Source organism: Pelophylax lessonae, assembly GCF_965119305.1.
Source record: "Pelophylax lessonae genome assembly, chromosome: 3".
In the NCBI taxonomy this organism is placed as follows: domain Eukaryota; kingdom Metazoa; phylum Chordata; class Amphibia; order Anura; family Ranidae; genus Pelophylax; species Pelophylax lessonae.
Window position 1 is genome coordinate 366,016,257 of NC_138770.1, and position 18,910 is coordinate 366,035,166.

Sequence of the window (18,910 nt, forward strand, 5' to 3'; positions counted from 1 at the left end):
CAGGAAGAAGCATTGGTGGACGCACTAGTTGTGGCAGTGCAGGAAACCTTAAAACTTGAGCCTTTACCGGCAGAGGCAACTGAAACAGAGATTCCTTTTGGTACTAATAAGCCCATCAAAACGGTGAAGGTTTTTCCTGTACCCAAGTGTTTCGGTAATCAGATTAAAGGAGAATGGGAGCATTCTAAACGTACCTTTACTATTTCCAAGCGTATTGCTAGACGCTATCCGTTTGAGGAATCCATCATTAAGAAATGGACGGTACCATCAGTGGTGGATCCACCTATTTCCAGGCTGAATAAGGCCACGGTTATCCCAGTAGAGGACACTTCGTCCTTTAAGGATCCGGTGGATCGAAAGATGGAAGCAGAGTCCCGCACCATCTTCTCTCTGATAGGGTCAGCATTTAGACCAGTAATTGTTATTGGTCTAGTTTCCCAGACACTTACGGAATGGGCGAGAATGGTACGCCAAGACCTTAGGGGAAAAGATATTCCCCAGGAGACATCTGATTTGATGGAACAGATTATACAAGGGCTACAGTTTATCTGTGACGCAGCCTTGGACACTACTCCCTTATTAGGGCATGCATCTATGTCATCGGTCATCCTCCGACGTGTGCTGTGGTTAAAATGCTGGTCAGCTGACCTAGGTTCCAAAAAGACCTTGACAAATCTCCCTTTTCAGGGGAATCGTCTATTTGGGGCCAACCTAGATGAAATCATTAAGGATGCCACTGGGGGCAAGAGCACTTTTTTGCCACAGGCTGCTAAAGCTAAGGGACCTCGCAACAAGCGAGGACCTTTCTTTACCGCCCATAAAGGGCGCCCGGCTGGTACAAGCGGGAAAGGCAAGACTCCTCCAGGAGGGTTCAAGAAGGGCTGGTCGGACAAGCAGAGGACTAACCCAGCCAAACCCGAAGCAAAGGAGTACACAGCCTGAGGGTGCGCCCCCACCCGGTTTCAGGGTGGGGGGACGTTTTCACCGGTATTCAGGACATTAGATCGAGCATCAACCACTACTACCGGTGCGATTCTTCCCTTCCAACATTTAAGTACTACAGGAAGCGGTAGTTACCGTTCCCTGAATAGATTTTTTCCTTTACCTTTTCCTAAGATTAGTCCCTATACCTCACAGGAATCGGATCTGGTTGACCAGATAGGCCAAGTAGCCTCTAGTCGGGTGACTTCGGTCCCTGAGGTTCAACCAGAAAAGATCACCCTTCCTGATAACAATCAGGTATCTGATAAATGTGTGGGAACAGAAAACGACCAGACTTTCTCGGATGGTCGGGGCCAGATACCTCTAGGGGCGCCTGGTTCAGATTCTATCAGCGCCAGTGGTCCTAGAAATTCTAGGCTGGCCTCCTCAAGCCGGCCTGGCCGACTTGGACATGCTAGTCGCAGACGTTCCGTGGGAACTTCGTCTCAGGGAGTGTCTGTGGTCTCAAGGACCAATTTACCATCATGCTTTACAGTCGCTGGTTTTAATGGCCTGGCCATTGAGACCCAAGTACTGAAGGACAGAGGTTTGTCAGCTTCAGTCATTCCTACCCTTATTAAAGCAAGGAAAGCGACTTCCAGCAAGGTCTATTATCACACATGGAAGACTTATATTGCGTGGTGCGAATCTTTAGGATTTCCTCCACGTACCTATTCGGTGACTCGAATATTGGCCTTTTTGCAACAAGGGGTTGAGCAGAAGCTAGCCTTGAGCACCATCAAGGGTCAAGTTTCAGCATTAGCAATCTTCTTTCAGAAGCCTTTAGCTACCAAGTCCTTGGTGCGGAATTTCATCCAGGGGGTGCGGCACCTGGCTCAACCAGTCCGCGCGCCCTTACCGCCCTGGGATCTTAATTTGGTTTTGTCGGTTCTACAGAAACCTCCCTTTGAAAACATCAGGGAGATTCCCTTGCTTACTTTATCCCAGAAGGTGGCCTTCTTGGTGGCTATTACTTCTGCTCGCAGGGTGTCAGAACTGGCTGCATTATCATGCCAGTCCCCATACCTAGTGATTCATAGGGATAAGGTAGTACTTCATCCTAAGCCATCTTTTCTTCCTAAGGTGGTTTCAGATTTTCATCTGAATGAAGATATTGTACTACCTTCCTTGTGTCCTCAGCCCAAGCATCATCGGGAACATGCGTTGCATTCCTTAGATGTGGTTCGGGCAATCAGGGTATACCTGAAAGCTACGGAATCATTCCGTAAGACGGATTCACTTTTTGTGATCACGGATGGCCCCAGAAAGGGTTTGCCTACATCTGCCGCGACCATTGCTAAATGGATTAGACAAACGGTGGTACAGGCTTATTCTATTAAGGGTCAGAGTCCTCCGTTCCCTGTTAGGGCGCACTCCACTCGAGCGCTCAGTACTTCCTGGGCCTTTCGCCATCAGGCGTCAGTGGTCCAGGTATGTAAGGCGGCCACCTGGTCGTCAGTACATACCTTTACAAAGTTCTATAAAATTGATGTGACGGCATCGGCGGATGCCTCATTTGGCCGCAAGGTTTTGCAGGCCGCAATTTGAGGAGCCCGGTGGTCTACCTCGAGGGTTTTTTCTGTTTGAGAAAAAAAAAAAATTTTTTTCTCTTTTTTGTTGAGTCTCATCATTAAGGATGAGCATTGTAAACTTCTAGTTGGCACCGGTTGGGCCTTCTAGATTGGGATTTGATTTTCATTTTCCCACCCCTCATTTGTGATACTGCTCTGGGACGTCCCGAAGGTGCTGTATCACCGAGGACTACGTCTGTCAATGAGCGCTAGAGAAAAATGGATTTTTGTAAGATCTTACCGTAAAATCCTTTTCTCTTAGCTCATTGTCAGACGTAGTCCCCGCCCCTCTGTTTTTTGAGTTGGGTTGGGTTAAAATCTCTAAAGACTGCTTTTTCACATAACTGATTTGCTGAGGCAGAGAGAGAGAGGATATACCCTCTGGGACTGCCCCTAGGGTGTGGCCAGAGCTTTTTAATTTCCTGTCTAGTCCTGCTCCTGTGGAGGCAACATAACCCGAAGGTGCTGTATCACCGAGGACTACGTCTGTCAATGAGCTAAGAGAAAAGGATTTTACGGTAAGATCTTACAAAAATCCATTTTTACAATTACACTGATGTATGTGAAGATGCCAGTCGCACTCAAAACACACCTATGTTACAACGTCCAGTAGGCAAATGAGACCCAAAATTCCCAAGTAGATTTAACATAAGAGCTAATAGGGTATTTGGTGTCTAATTGTGATATCTTAAGTGTACAGTACAGGACACAGGCTGAATGTTCATACAGTAGTCCCTGGATTATAGCCTGCTACATTCAGGTGATCTGACCCTAGAGAATGCTTTTTTTCTGGGCACGTCCCCTAGGCGTACTTCTATAACCCATGCCACTTTGTGAGTTTTTGCTTGGGTGATGGACCTCTTCTCTGCTCATTTCAGAAGTTGTTTATCCTTAACCACTTGCCGACTGCCGCAAGTATATATACTGCGGCGGTCAGCCCCGTGCAGGCAAGTGACGTACCGATACGTCACTTGCCTGTGAGCCAATAGGGGGCAAGCTTCTGCCCCCGCTCGTTCATGGAACCCCCCCCCCTGTGAGTGACTGGTGGACCTGATGTCTGCCGGTCACTCGCGATCGTCGGGTGGAGAGGGAGAAAGGCAGGCGGCTAGTGTAAACAAAGCCGCCTGTCACTCTCCCTTGTGTAACAGCAGAGATCTAACGGTCCTGCTATGTAGGACCGTAGATCTCTTCTGTTACATGAACAGCCACATCCCTGCACAGTAAGAAGCACGCCCCAGGGACACACTTAACCCCTCCTTCTCAAAGTTAACCCCTTCCCTGCCAGTGTCATTTTTACAGTAACAGTGCATATGTATAGCACTGATTACTGTAGTAATGTCACTGGTACCCCCAAAAGTGTCAAAAATGTCAGTCAAGGGTCCGATCTGTCTGCCGCAATGTCGCAGTCCCGTAAAAAAAAAAACGCAGATTGCCGCCATTACTCGTTAAAAAAAAAAAAAAACACCAAAAATGACAGAAATCTTTCCCTTAGTTAGTAAACGCAATAACTTTTCTGCAAACCAATCAAAATACGCTTATTGCGATTTTTTTTTTTTTTACCAAACATATGTAGCAGAAAACAAATTGGCCAAAATGTTAAAACATTTTGATTTTTACATTTTTTTGGGGGGAATTTCATATAAAATTTTTTTAAAAATATTGTTATTCTTTCAAAATTTACGTTTTTTTGTTTATAGCGCAGGTGATCAAATACCACTAAAAGAAAGCTCTGTCTGTGGGAAAAAAAGGACGTCAAATTAGTTTAGGTACAGCGTTGCATGACCGCGCAATTGTCCGTTAAAGTCACGCAGTGCCGAATCGCAAAATAGGGCCTGGTCAATAAGGGGGTAAAATCTTCCGGGGCTTAATTAAAGGAGATGTACAGCCAAAGCTCAGCAGCTGAGAGCCTGAGCTGGCCGCTCCCCGCACCTCCACACCCCTGCAGTCCAATGAGCGAGGAGGGGGCAGAGCAGAGAGCCGCTGACTGATAGTCAGCGGCTCTCTGCTCGGGGAGCTGTCAGAACTGAGTGATTGGTGGTGTTCGATCACTCGGTTCTCAGTGTAGAGGGACAGACTGATGCTGCATCCACCTAGGTAAGTATAAATGTGCAATAACCCCATACTTCTCTTTGAAACTAGTTTACTTTATCTTGCGACACAGAGTGGGACACTGGTAAGTCAAAAAAAAAAAAAAAAAAAAGAAGAAAAACCCCCTCCTAGGCATAACGCAGTTAGGCAAGGCTTTAGTTTTTTGCTAGTGTCTGCCCAAAATATATGGCTAGCTTCTCAACCATTACATCTGGGATTAGGAGACTGGCTTTTTCTCTGTTCATTACCTACAGCTTTCCAATGCTTAGAGGAATGGTGGTTAGACCCTGCTCTAGACATGTGGGGATAGCATGTAACATTGCTGGTCGGCACTGGATCCTGCAGATTAGGACCCTGTGCAGTGATGTTTGTCCTGGCAGAATGTTAGGTTGCTATGTAAGTCCAGGGCAGTGAGCCCCAGCTGGGGAGTCCAATCCTAAATGCCCTTAGAGGCAGTCCTTGTGGAACTGCAGGTTGCAGCAGAGTCTCCCTTGTGGGAATAGAGGTTGCAGAAAAACCTTCCTTGTGGGACTACAGGTTACAGCAAGTATTACTAGGCCATTCCAGTTTTTATTGTGTAGGCAGGGACCACTGGCAGATTTATGGGGAATTCACCTATGGTAAGCGTTGCACTGGTGCTCATTCGCTCAGTCTCCTCTCTGCTGACTTGGACCACACTTCACAGCAAGGGTCCCTATATATATATATATATATATATATATATATATATATATATATATATATGCTTCAGCTGCCATGTCCCATCGACAACAGAGAGAGGGATATAGGGGTGAAGGGTCCCAGTTATAAACTTTAGGTAACCCCCCCTCATGCAGTCTATCCCCTTGGAGTTAGTATGTTCCATGTGACTAACTCCCTATATCTGGTATCTCTGCTACTTCTGAGATATCTTCCTCCAGTTCTTTTTTGACAAGGGAGGAATTTACATCTGGTATTGCTGGTGTACAGCAGGAGCTTTCTGGAATACTGGCAGACTAGTACTGCCTTGGTTGCAAGTGGAAAAATACACCCTTTCCTCCCCCCTTTCTTATTACCCGAGGAGGAACCAGTGGAGGATGATGTAAAGGGAGAAGAAAATATTCCTATAGAAGGGGACGAAGAATAATTGTGAGTTTTCTCGTGGAAATTGTTTGGACTAATGTTAAGTTTCCACTTCCTGAGTTCTCAACTTTAAAGGCTATAGGATTTGGATCATGGTGTCCGACGCAGCATACTCAATCTTTCCCTATACATCTAATTTAATGATTGTTTAATATACAGACTGGGCTCTCCCTGACCAGGTCTTTGTTTAGAAAAAAAGGTTCAGCTATACACCATGAAAGTGTGTTAACTAACAAGGGGAGTATGCCATGAGTATAAGTATTGTTTTACTGAAAGAGCCGTAGATGCTTTGAATAGACTTCCAGCGGTGGTAGTGAGTCAGGCAACAGTAAGTGGATTTAAACGTGTTTGGGACAAACATAGATCTATACTAGTAAAAAAAAATATATATGTATGTATGAATTAAAAAAAAAAAAAAAAAAAAGGACAGACTCGGTGGACCACTTGCCATTCAGATAGGGTTACTGCAACCCATCAGATTAGATTTGTTCTGCAAATTAATTCAACTCTGCATAAAACCAAAGACCAGGTAAAAAAATGTTTCACTTTAAAATCTAATTTATTTTACTGTTTCCAGTTCTCTGTTTTGTAATATCTTTAAATAACTTATTGCCCCTTATTTTTCTTTTCTTCTATTAAAACAATATTTAAAAATCATTAAGCTGAACCTCTGAATGCTCTAACCTGAAATTTAAGGATCGATTGCCTCTTTGAAGGAAGCAAACATATTTTAAACTCTTGTTAAATTCCTGTCCGGATGTGGCAGTGAATGTCACATACTTTTGATAAAATTGCTATAGCAGATGCTGTTAACGTGTGTTTGGCCTCGCGCACACTGCAGCTCCTATAGGCGTTTAAGCTGTTTTGAGCTTTTGCTTTTTTACGCCTGTTAACTCCCCCTCCATGTTGACCTATGTGTCTATGCACACTATAGGCATTTTCGAAGCTTACAGGCAGAAAAAAAAGCTGCAGTGTGCATGAGGCCTTTCTGTTAAAACATGATGGTGACTGCCATTTGTATTTGCATAGGATTACCTATAGAGTTAACCTTTCCCAGTGACCTCCACTGTCAGTGTGCTGGCACCTAGATTGTTGTCCTGCGAATTGGAACATCTCTGTGCAGGTTGAGGCTGAGAGTGTCTCACAGTAGTTTTTTTTTTTTTCACTTTAAAAGTAGAGTTTTGGTGGGACAGAGTGAGGTGTACAGCCTTTGACAAACTTTGCATGCCTAAACTATGGTGATCTTCTGATATAAGATGTAGGTAAGTTAGAGAAGGATTTGTGCAAAAGACATTTTGATTGCAGAACATTTAGATTAATAATCAAAGCACCAAGAGCTTTAAGATAATCAAGATGCCCTTACTTGACTTTCTTTCACCCTTTTCTACATATATGACTATAATATATTTATCTTTCTATTGCAGGAAATAACACAAACATTTCTGGAAAATTTGCACTCCTACCATGAGAATTTCATTCCAGTGTTAAGATGTCTCCATAATTTTACTTGTATTCTGCCTAAATATCCCTTGGGAAAGCAGGCGAGTATCAACGTATTCCAATGTATACTTCTTTTAGGACACATACATACACTAGGGCTTTTGACAGCCCACAAAACTCATTAAGGCTTTTGCTGTACATATTGTAGCTGCTGCTTATGTCTTGTCTTGTTATGTTCAGTAGAGTGGTTGTAAAAGTTACGTTTTTTTTTTTTACTTTAATGCATTCTCTACTAGATCAAAAAGCAAGGAAAATCCGCGCTTAGGATAAGAAACCAAAGCTTGGCTGCAGCCCACTTCAAAAATATAACCCTGGAGGGGGTTATATCATATATGTGTATAAAAAGGGGAAGTGATTGGCGCTGCCAAAAAGGAGTGTGTGAAAGATGTGTAAGGTGGGATTCTAAGAGTTGGTGTTCAATAGCTAGTCAAATGTGTAGACTAAATTCACACTAAAGTGGGTAAAAGTGACTTGTGCAATATATACATATAAATAAGTATCGTGTCACTTACAATTACTAATCATTAAACGTAAATCAACAATAAAAACCATATGCATTAAGATTTAGTGCAAAGTGCCAAATAGTGAATATGTGAACCACTAGGGAATTAAAAATAACTAAAAAAATGCAGTGTGCAAAAATTTGGTCACCCTGATAAGTAATATATATATATATATATATATATATATATATAAATATATATATATAAATAGATGAATAGATAAAAATAATCAAACCACCTGCAGTGCAGAGACGTCACACAATCCTGTGTGTGAGTCTGTAGTGAGGCATTTTTTTCCACACATGTCCTGGGATTGTCCTTGATATTTTTTCCCTTGGAGTAATGATGTCGATATAAGCTCCCTATTACTTCTTTGGAGTGTGACCGGGTCAAGTGTAACCAGTTAGAGAGGAACAGGGACCGGACCCCTGCTGCATGGGAGCGATCCCTAGTATCAACCTGCGATTTACCCCTGTAGGGGTATCCAGCTCTGGTAAGCGCGGGACCTATTGGAAGGGGGAGCACCTGATCTCTCACCCATTTATCCACTCCGGGTCACTCCAAAAAAAGAGCACCTTAACGATTTTGTGGACTTTGCACCTATTCAAGATTGTATTGGACACTTTTTGTATATATATATATATATATATATATATATATATATATATATATATATATATATATATATATATATATATGGTTCAATTTGGACTTTCTTCTGCACTTTTGCACTTTACTAATTGTTTTATAACTCTAGTTTTATACACATTTTTTAGACCTCTGGATTTTATTCTGCACCGAATAGACCTTGCACCGAATGTGTATTTATTTATGGCCATATATATTTATTCCTTTTATTGAATGAGATAATTTTTATCACTACAGACTCACACACACACACACACACATATATATATATATATATATATATATATATATATATATATATATATATTACTGAGCAGGGTGACCAAATTTTTGCACACTGCATTTTTTTAGTTATTTTTAATTCCCTAGTGGTTCACATATTCACTATTTGGCACTTTGCACTAAGTCTTAATGCATATGGTTTTTATTGTTGATTTACGTTTAATGATTAGTAATTGTCACACGATACTTATTTATATGTATATATTGCACAAGTCACTTTTACCCACTTTAGTGTGAATTTAGTCTACACATTTGACTAGCTATTGAACACCAACTCTTAGAATCCCACTTTTCATATCTTTCACACACTCCTTATTGGCAGCGCCAATCACTTCCCCCTTTTATACGCATTCTCTACTAGGGCTGCACAATATTGAAAAAAAATCACATTGCGATATTTTTTTTCCCAACTATATATATTGCGATATTTTTTTGCGGCGGATCCTCTTCGTCACGCATTTTTAGTTGTGCAGAGTTGTACTACAGCGTGCCCCCATTCAATGCAGAGTTACTACAGCATGCCCCCATTCAATGCAGAGTTACTACAGCGTGCCCCCATTCAATGCAGATTTACTACAGCATGCCCCCTATCAATGCAGTGACCAGCGTGCCCCCCATCAATGCAGTGACCAGCATGCCCCCCATCAATGCAGTGACCAGCGTGCCCCCCATCAATGCAGTGACCAGCGTGCCCCCCATCAATGCAGTGACCAGCGTGCCCCCCATCAATGCAGTGACCAGCGTGCCCCCCCCATCAATGCAGTGACCAGCGTGCCCCCCATCAATGCAGTGACCAGCGTGCCCCCCCATCAATGCAGTGACCATCGTGCCCCCCCATCAATGCAGTGACCATCGTGCCCCCCCATCAATGCAGTGACCAGCGTGCCCCCCATCAATGCAGTGACCAGCATGCCCCCCATCAATGCAGTGACCAGCGTGCCCCCAATAATGCAGTGACCAGCGTGCCGTGTCCCCTTCAATGCAGAGAGACTTACCAAAGGTAGAAGAACACAGCCTGACATCCGTCCCACATGTTCAGTCTGCCCTGCAGCTAGTTCTCCTGACCGAGCGGTGAGCACAGCGAATCAATCACGTCGTGAGTAGCGGCACAGTGAACCAATCAGGTGTGCAGGCACGTGTGATTGGTTCCCTATGCCGCTGCTCATGGCGTGCTGCTCACCGCTCAGTCAGCAGATCTAGCTGCAGGGCAGACTGAACATGTGGGACAGATGTCAGGCTGTGTTCTTCTACCACCACTGTGAGTCCCGACTTCTCTGCCTTCCCCATCGCATGTTTCGGAGATGTGACTATCGCCCACGCTCGTAGCACGATATCGATGTTCACATCGACTATCGTTCAGCCCTATTCTCTACAGTAAGGTGAAAAACCTTTTAGCTTCAGCGCCCCCCCCCTAAATGCTTACCTGAGCCTGATCATTGTCTAGTACAGTGCTGCTCTCTCTCTCCCTCTTTACTGGACTCTGTGAGAGTAGAAGCTTCTGCTGCTGTTAATCGAATCCAGTGACAAGGGAATGAGGGGGGGCGTCAAGGCCATATGGGTACCCTTCCTTAGCAAGTGGCTTGCTGGGGGGGGGGGTTACTCAAAGGTAGGAGGAGCCAGGAGCACCAACAGGGGACCCCAGATGAGGGGGGCTGGGGCTACTCTGTGCAAAACCATCGCACAGAACAGAGAAGTACAACCATATTTGTTTTAAAAAAAATAAATAGACTTTTTTTATCACTTTACATTAACAAACTTTATGTAACTCGGCTGTTTTATTGATTTGAAGGTTGTTTTTGTTGTAGTTGTCCCCTGCACATTAATATTCAAAGGAGAGGTTGATCATAGTAAGTTAAACAGACTTTACAGGCAATGAAATTCTTAGAAAAATAAAGAAACAGAGGGCGCACCAGCCTAGCACATTACTTTTGCGACAATTTATTTTTTAAAAATATATACACATACTCACAAACAGGATGAATTGTCAAGCGAAATATATATAAAAACTCCACCAGATGCTCCACTCAGATGCTCCACTCAGCATGGTCTGCTGGTTAGTGACAGTTGTTGAATGGAAACATCCAAATAAAGCTGACGCGTTTCAAGGGGTGTCCCTTTTTCTTCAGCAGCTTTGAAGAAGAGGGGACACCCCTCGAAACATATTAGATTTATTTAGATGTTTCCATTCCACAACTGTCACTAACCAGCAGACCATGCTGACTATGTTGTCTGGCCAGGTTTTCTAAAGTTAAACATACATATCTTTTGGAAGTTAAAACAGCCTAAATGTATGCATTTCCCCTATGTATTTATCTGTTTTCCTACACTTACACTTTACACTTCAGGATAGTGTTATGTATATGGTGTATTTAGCTGTTTTCTTACCTTTAATTTTCAATTCATAAACTGGGGGGGGGGGGGGGGGGTGAGTGTATGGTTCTTTAACCACATTTTTTTATATGAAATTCCCCCAAAAAAATGTAAAAATCAAAATTTTTTAACATTTTTGGCCAATTTGTTTTCTGCTACATATGTTTGGTAAAAAAAATTGCAATAAGCGTATTTTGATTGGTTTGCGCAAAAGTTATTGCGTTTACTAACTACGAGAAAGATTTGTCATTTTTGTTGTTTTTTTTTTAACGAGTAATAACGGCGATCTGCGATTTTTTTTTTTTTTTTTTTTTGCGGGACTGCGACATTGCGGCAGACAGATTGGACGCCTGACTAACATTTTTAACACTTTTGGGGGTACCAGTGACATTACTACAGTAATCAGTGCTATACATATGAACTGTTACTTTAAAAATGACATTGGCAGGGAAGGGGTTAACTTTATTAGAGAAGGAGGGGTTAAGTGTGTCCCTAGGGGCGTGTATCTTAACTGTGCAGGGATGTGGCTGTTCATGTAACAGCAGAGATCAACGGTCCTACATAGCAGATCCGTTTGACCTCTGCTGTTACACAAGGGAGAATGACAGGCGGCTGTGTTTACATTAGCCGCCTGCCTTTCTCCCTCTGTAACTGACGATCGCGAGTGACCGGCGGACATCGAGTCCGTCAGTCACTCGTGCGGAGGTGTCCGTGAACGAGCGGGGGCGGGAACGCGCCTCCGGCGGCGGGGGCGGGAACGCGCCTCCGGCGGCGCACGCGCTCGCCCCCTATTGGCTCACAGGCTAGTGACGTACCGGTACGTCACTTTCCCTGCACGGGGCTGACCGCCGCAGTATATATACTTGCGGCGGTCGGCAAGTGGTTAAGGGCCAGTTCACATCACATGCAGTCCAGTGCATTTTTTTTTTTCTGCATCAAAAACGCATGAATAGTAGGTTATATGGTTTTCAATGGCATAGTCCACACCAGTGCAGTCAGTTCCAGTAAAAAAAGTAAACATGCTGCATTTTTTCTGAACTGAACTGTACTGGAATGCAGTAAAATGCATGAAAAATGCACCGGAACGTACTTAAATGCACCAAAAAACGCACTGGAATACACACCCTTATTTAAGGTGAAGAAAAAAGAGGCGGCGAAAAAAAGTGCACCGGAATGCATCAAAAACGCGCAACTAAAAAAACACCTGGACTGCATTTCTATGGTGTGAACTGGCCCTAAGTTAATTGTCAAAGTGCAAGTTAATAGAACCTTTTCACTTGCTGGGCATTTTATTTGGCAGAGAAACAAAATACCTGCACACTTTATAGATGCATTAAACTCTAAAGGCACAGAAGTATTTTATTGAGACACCTGTGTACATGCTTCCCTTTTATGCTAAGATAAAACTAATATTTTCAAAATTTTTAAGACAAAGGGAAATTGTGTGTGTTATTTAAAAAAAAGTTTTTTTATTACTGAATTTGAATTGGACTTTGTGAAATATGCCTCATTTTTTTAACAATGAAGTTATGGAAATAAATTTGTCCCTTGATTTATAAGAAATAAGCATCACTTGCATATCAGATGTATTTACTGAATTAGTTTGATATGCCAGCTGTTCTTGAGTTGCAATATTCAGAGTAGCCAGAAGATGGCACTAATGATTGAGACAGACGGCAGGCATCTTTCATTTTCACCAAATGCAATATGGTATGCTTTAATATATAAGGTCTTCAATACTTTAAGTTTGTGAGCTGTATTTTTTAATTTTAAATATTGTAGGATCTTGGATTTTTTTCTATTTTTTTTACTTTTTTTTCATAGTATACATTAAAGCGGAGTTCCACCCTGAAAATTTGTTTTTAAATAAAAATACCCCCGGGACAGTCAGGGCGAGTGCATTTAAGCAACGATGGCCTCTGAACTGTCCCCTGTTTCACTTACCTTTTAGAAGAAATAAATGTCTTGTCCAGCGCTGTCATCTAAGGTGTGGGCAACTGAAGTCGGAGCATCCTCTTCGGTGTCCTCTTCGGTGACCTCGGAGTCCCAGAATGCCCTGCACCGGCCCTGCTCGTCACTTCCGGTGCAGGTGCGTCATCCCTGCACAGCTTCTGGGTATGCCCAAAAGCTGTTCAGCAGGAAATGACGCACCTGCACCGGAAGTGACAAGTAGGGCCGGTGCAGGCGCATTGACTCCTGGGAGCGATGATGCTCATCTCCCAGGAGTCAATGCAAGCAGGAAGTGATGGCGCGGGCCGCGGCCGCAGAGGGTGGAAGAGGGAGGAAGGTAAATATATTTTCATCAAAAAGAAGGTACGTGAAACAAAAAGAAATGTAAATTATCCAATTCTTTTTCAGGTACATTAAAGCAAGCGGATGGTGAAAAGTTGATTTTGAGGGTGGAACTCCGCTTTAAACATGTTTTGAAGAGAGAAAGCATTATCAAAACCTATTATGTTAACCAGGTTACAAAGCTATAGCTCTGCATCCAGATTTTGAAAGATTTTGGGAGATATTATTTGCAAGTACTCTAAACAACTATTTGCCATCATAGAATATTCTTGTGCTTTTGACAGTTTAGCTTGCTACTGTAGTAATCTCATTGTTTGCTCAAAGGCTTTTGGCTGTGAATAGTTACACGCAATTTAGTGTAATATCTTGCATATACTGGTGGAGCTGAAATATTTTCTGCTAATATTTTTTCATAAAAGGTTTGTGTGACCGTATATTACAAACTACTGTGCTTTTAATTCAGGCAGTGAGCAGTAATGTGCTTTTGCCAATAATTGCCAGAACAAGGACCTTTGATATCTAAGGCCAAGATGCCAAAGTGCAGAAAGTCCCCAGGTAGCCAAATTGGTACAGGGTGAAAAAAATGATAATTTCTGCACACCATGTGTAGGATACCCATAGTAGTCTTGCCATTGTTTAAATTTACAATTTTTAGAAAATATTAGCTGCCTGCAGATTTTAATGGAAAGGTAATTTTAGTAGGATTTAAATGGACCTTAAGTCTAAAAGTATGGGCTGTGGGCCATTTTTCAAAATATACTTACTTAGGTGGATGGAGCATTGGTCTGATGCTGCATCTGTCCCCCGGCGCCTCTACACTGAGAACCAAGTGATCGAACACCGCCGACTGCTCGGTTCTCACAGCTCCCCGAGTAGAGAGCTGCTGACTGGCAGTCGGCAGCTTCCTGCTCTGCTACCTCTTCGCTCATTGGAGCGCTGAGCTGGGGCGGGGCAAACTGGCGATCCGAGCAGAAGTGGGAGTGGGTAACCTATTAAAACTGTGTCCACTCCCCCCCCAAAAAAATTGTGCCGAATGTAGGGAGGATGAGGATGTAAAGCAGAACTTTACCTTTAAGGTGAAATTCTGCTTATTTAAAAAAAAATGAAAATTTGCTCTTTTATTGGGAACATGTGGAAATTGTAATTGTGCTTAAAGAGGTGCTTCAGTCATATTTTTAAAAATTTAAAGTCAGCAGACACAAAAAATTGTAGCTGCTGACTTTTAATAAATAGACACTTACCTGTCCAGGTATCCAGCGGTGTTCTCAATAGGCTGGTTTCTTCACTGGGCTTCGGCGGCCACCGCCAGCATACTAAAGGCTCATACACACTTGACGAAAATCGGACAAAATATCCTTCAATTTCTCTCTCTCATGCTCAGCGGGCATAACCGTTTGTAGTTGACCGTGCATAATGTTCACAAAATTTTTTGTCCGATTTTTTTATTTTTATTTTTTTGGACATTTGTTCCTAGACTTCCGGGTCGTCAGCAACTTCAGATCATGCGCAGTCTTTCGTATCCGATTTTTCGCGAACCTACTGCTTACATATTAAACGAAAATTGGTCGTGCTGGGGACGGACGATAAAAATGTTGGTGTTTGTCCCTCTGTTTTTTTTTTCATTGAAAATGTCGGCATCGCCTGCTGAAAGTTGTGTACACACTAGCCGAAAATCGTACGATTTTACCTCGCAAGGGAATTTTCGGCAGATTTTCTACTAGTGTGTACCCCACTTAAGTGTGGGCAGCTGGCCTTGACTGCTTGCGGCTTCACAGCCAGCTGCTCACTGAGCATGCACGAGCCGCGCTGCACCATTTGATTGGTCCTGCAGCTTTCTGGGACCTCCGACATGTCCCAGAAGGCTGCGGGGAAAGGAGGGGGGGGTGAACTTCCACTCAGATCTCAGTGGCGATCTGACCAGATGTGGGGGAGTGGGTATCTGTTAAAACCAGGTACCTGCTCCCCACTGATCAAAAACTTGTGCCAAATGTAGAGGAGGAAGAATGGAATTTCCTCTATTGGGTGAGGTTCTGCTTTAAACAAAAACCTGAAAAAAATGTTCTTTTTTGTCTTTAATTCCTACTGAAAAATAGCACTTCCTGACAGGTTTTTGTACCTAAAGTACTTCTGTGCCTAAGACATAATCGCTATATATATCGTGAGTGTGAGATCATCTAGGTACTGCTTCCTCTGTCTGCTTGTCTTACTAAGTTTGTTGACCTGCAGTTCAAGGAAGGGCCTCCTTCATTCACTTTTTTTATGCTACACCTCTCCTGGATTCGGACTTTAAAGTACAAAACAGCTTGTGTATAGGTTAAAAAGTATTTTTAGCAAAAGTGGGGTTTTGCCTTACAAAGGGTGGTTTGAACATATGCAATTTTAACCATTTTGTAATGGTAATTTTCTGTGGGATTTTGGAAGACCCATAATAATTGTTAATAATTAATAGCTGATGATATGTTTAAGTACAGCTGATTATTCATATATGATGCAGTTTTAGATTATGCTTTTGGGTGTGTAGATTCCTATGTTTTTGCTTTGTACAACTAAAATGGGTAATTTTTTTATGTAATCCTTTTTGTGAGAATAAACAGTTTTTTTTCTTTTTTCCTGATCTCTCCTATCATGCTTCTAGATCAGAGAACTTTACTGTGCTTGTCTAGAAAAGAAAGTATGGGAAACTGAAGATTACATCTCAGCTTTGCAACTTCTCAGGTATGTATATTCCATTTTATCCACTTTACTTCCTTCAACTTGTAAGTTGCATTTCTGGTATTTTGGAGACTAAAGATATGTCACACAGAATAGGACATAGCTTTGCTTCCTGAACTGCTTTGTCCTCCATACCATTCAACGTGAAAGGAAGTCATTGAAAGCAATTTAAATGCAAAACATTACCCTCAAACCATGCTGCAATATTCATTGTTCCATAATTAATATTAGATTAGGCCTCTTTCACATGGATGTTCAGTCTAGATCTGTCTGTCAGTTTTTCAGACAGATTGAAATAGAACCACAATGTATGTCTATGGTGGGCAGATGTCAACGGATAATCATCCATTTACATCAGTCTACATCCGTGTTTTTTCGGGTCTGTTTTTTAAATGGAATAAGGGAGTGTTCTTTTCCATTTAAACGGATGCCATTTTTAGGCAAGAAACATTTTATTTTTATGCTTTTGTTACCTCTGATTGGTCTGTGCCACAACTAGGAAAAAACGGATGCAAAAATGGATGTAGACTGATGTAAACTGAACTGAAGTGCAAACTGAGGTAAACTAAACTGAGGATGGATGTGCAAACTGATGTAAACTGAATCTGTTTTTATTACTGAAAAAACATGACTGATGCCTTTGTGAGGCTGAAAAAAGACAAAACTCCATAAAGTACAACCTCTGCCTGTAAGTGTGGGTCTTCTATGTTTGATCCAGAGGGGGGAAAAAAAAAACCTGCAAGCAAAGACCATTAGGCCCTGTTAACATGGGCATTCAGACTAGATCCATCTGTCAGTTTTTCAGATGGATCCAGACTGAACCACAATGTAGGTCTATGCATGGGCTGTTGTAAAGGGATGATCATTTCTATTAAAACAGGGCTGTGTCCTTTTCCATTTAGACAGATCTGAACGGATGCCTTCAATGTTTTAAAAAAAAATGTGACTGAACGAATTACACCTTTGTTTTTCTTTTTTTTTTTAATCTTGTTTTCCCCCTCTGTTTTCACCTAGTGATCTGACCAGTAGTACGCATGTATTAGAGTGAAGGAACACACGGGCACAGTAGACAGCAGCATTTGGGGGGAGTGGAGCGTTGAATGTCCTAGTAGGTTTAAATACACTAACAACCTGAAACCAAACTCCAGCTCGCACTGCACTTAAACATGCAGTTACAACAAGTTTTTTTTTTTTTGGGATAAAAATTTTACATAAAAGCTACATAAATAAAAGCTGATCATTGTAAGCACCCCTGTCAGTGGTAAATGGTTTGTCTGAACTCTCTAAACTGATATATTTGCTGTTCAGATCCCTAGGTGAAAATAAAAGGGAACAAAACCTAAAAAGAAAACTGGAGTAATCCACTGGAGATTCATCCACGTGATCAATGGCAGACCACAGACACACGGGAGCTGGGACGAAAGAGCTGCCTAACAAGTCTACAGGAAATGTCGAACACCACTCAGAGCGATGGCTGTTCCCTTGTGCTAGAGTAATGTCCCATAATGACACCACTCCCCTCCTCTGATTCTAGCTCCCTGTCAGACACACTTCATGTGGCCTATCTTACAAAAGGAGATTTTTCTGCCACTGTGTCTGAACTCTTCTGAAAACCTTTGGTACTCCTAGAACCTTTGTTTTCCAGGAGCCAAAAATGCTGCACTGGCAACTGCTGCCTTGTCTGTTTGCCAAATTAGTGCTAACTGGACAAAACAATTGAATAGAGCACAAGAAACTGTCTTTAAGACCTCATTCTATTAGATCAATTGCAGTTGCTGTCATCAGCCTTATTGTTTTTGTTGATGCTCTAGAGCAGGGGTCCTCAAACTATGGCCCGCGGCAGGGGTCCTCAAACTATGGCGGCCCGCCAGGGTCCTGAACCTGGCCCGCCGGGATGTATCAATCATGTTTTTTTTTTTTTTTTCTGAATCACCTAATTAGAGCCAGAGGCAGGCTTCAGAAAAGGGTGGACCTGGGGAGCAGAGCAGTGCGCCCTATCCCACCCATTTGTGTGACAATAGTGAATGAAAATTCGCTATAGTCACACGGATCCTCCTCCTGACCAATCAGGAAGCGGGTCCGAGACCCGCTTCCTAATTGGCCAAAAGGCGAACAAATGCCATTGGCCGAGGAGGAGGCGAGAAGACTCGAGGAGATGCCGCCGCTGCAGGTAAGTGCACTGACTGGTCTCTCTGCATTGAAGGGGGCACGGCACGCTGGTCTCTCTGCATTGAAGGGGGGCACGCTGGTCTCTCTGCATTGAAGGGGGCATGCTGGTCTCTCTGCATTGAAAGGGGCCATGGCACGCTGGTCTCTCTGCATTGAAAAGGGGGCACGCTGGTCTCTCTGCATTGAAAGGGGCACGGCACGCTGGTCACTCTGCATTGAAGGGGGCACGCTGTTCTCTCTGCATTGAAAAGGGGACACGCTGGTCTCTCTGCATTGAAAAGGGGGCACGCTGGTCTCTCTGCATTGAAAAGGGGGCACGCTGGTCTCTCTGCATCGAAAGGGGCACGGCACGCTGGTCTCTCTGCATTGAAAGGGGGCACAGCACGCTGGTCTCTCTGCATTGAAAGGGGGCACGCTGGTCTCTCTACATTGAAAGGGGCACGCTGGTCTCTCTACATTGAAGGGGGCACGGTGATCTCTCTGCATTGAAAAGGGATACGCTGGTCACTCTGCATTGAAAGGGGGCACGCTGGTCACTCTGCATTGAAAGGGGGCACGCTGGTCTCTCTGCATTGAAGGGGGCACGGTGATCTCTCTGCATTGAAGGGGATACGCTGGTCACTCTATTTTTTACAGCGTTTTTTTGCCGCAAAGCAATGCCTATTAAATTTT

General features: G+C 43.0%; 1 protein-coding gene across 1 annotated transcript in view; it reads left to right on the forward strand.

Moving 5' to 3' along the window:
* Positions 1–18,910, forward strand: part of ORC3 (origin recognition complex subunit 3) — a 248,159-nt gene that overhangs the window by 87,008 nt on the left and 142,241 nt on the right. Inside the window, exons 12-13 of the mRNA XM_082252390.1 lie at positions 7,187–7,303; positions 15,993–16,072. Of these exons, the coding sequence (XP_082108516.1) occupies positions 7,187–7,303; positions 15,993–16,072 (197 nt within the window). The remainder of the gene's footprint in view (positions 1–7,186; positions 7,304–15,992; positions 16,073–18,910) is intronic.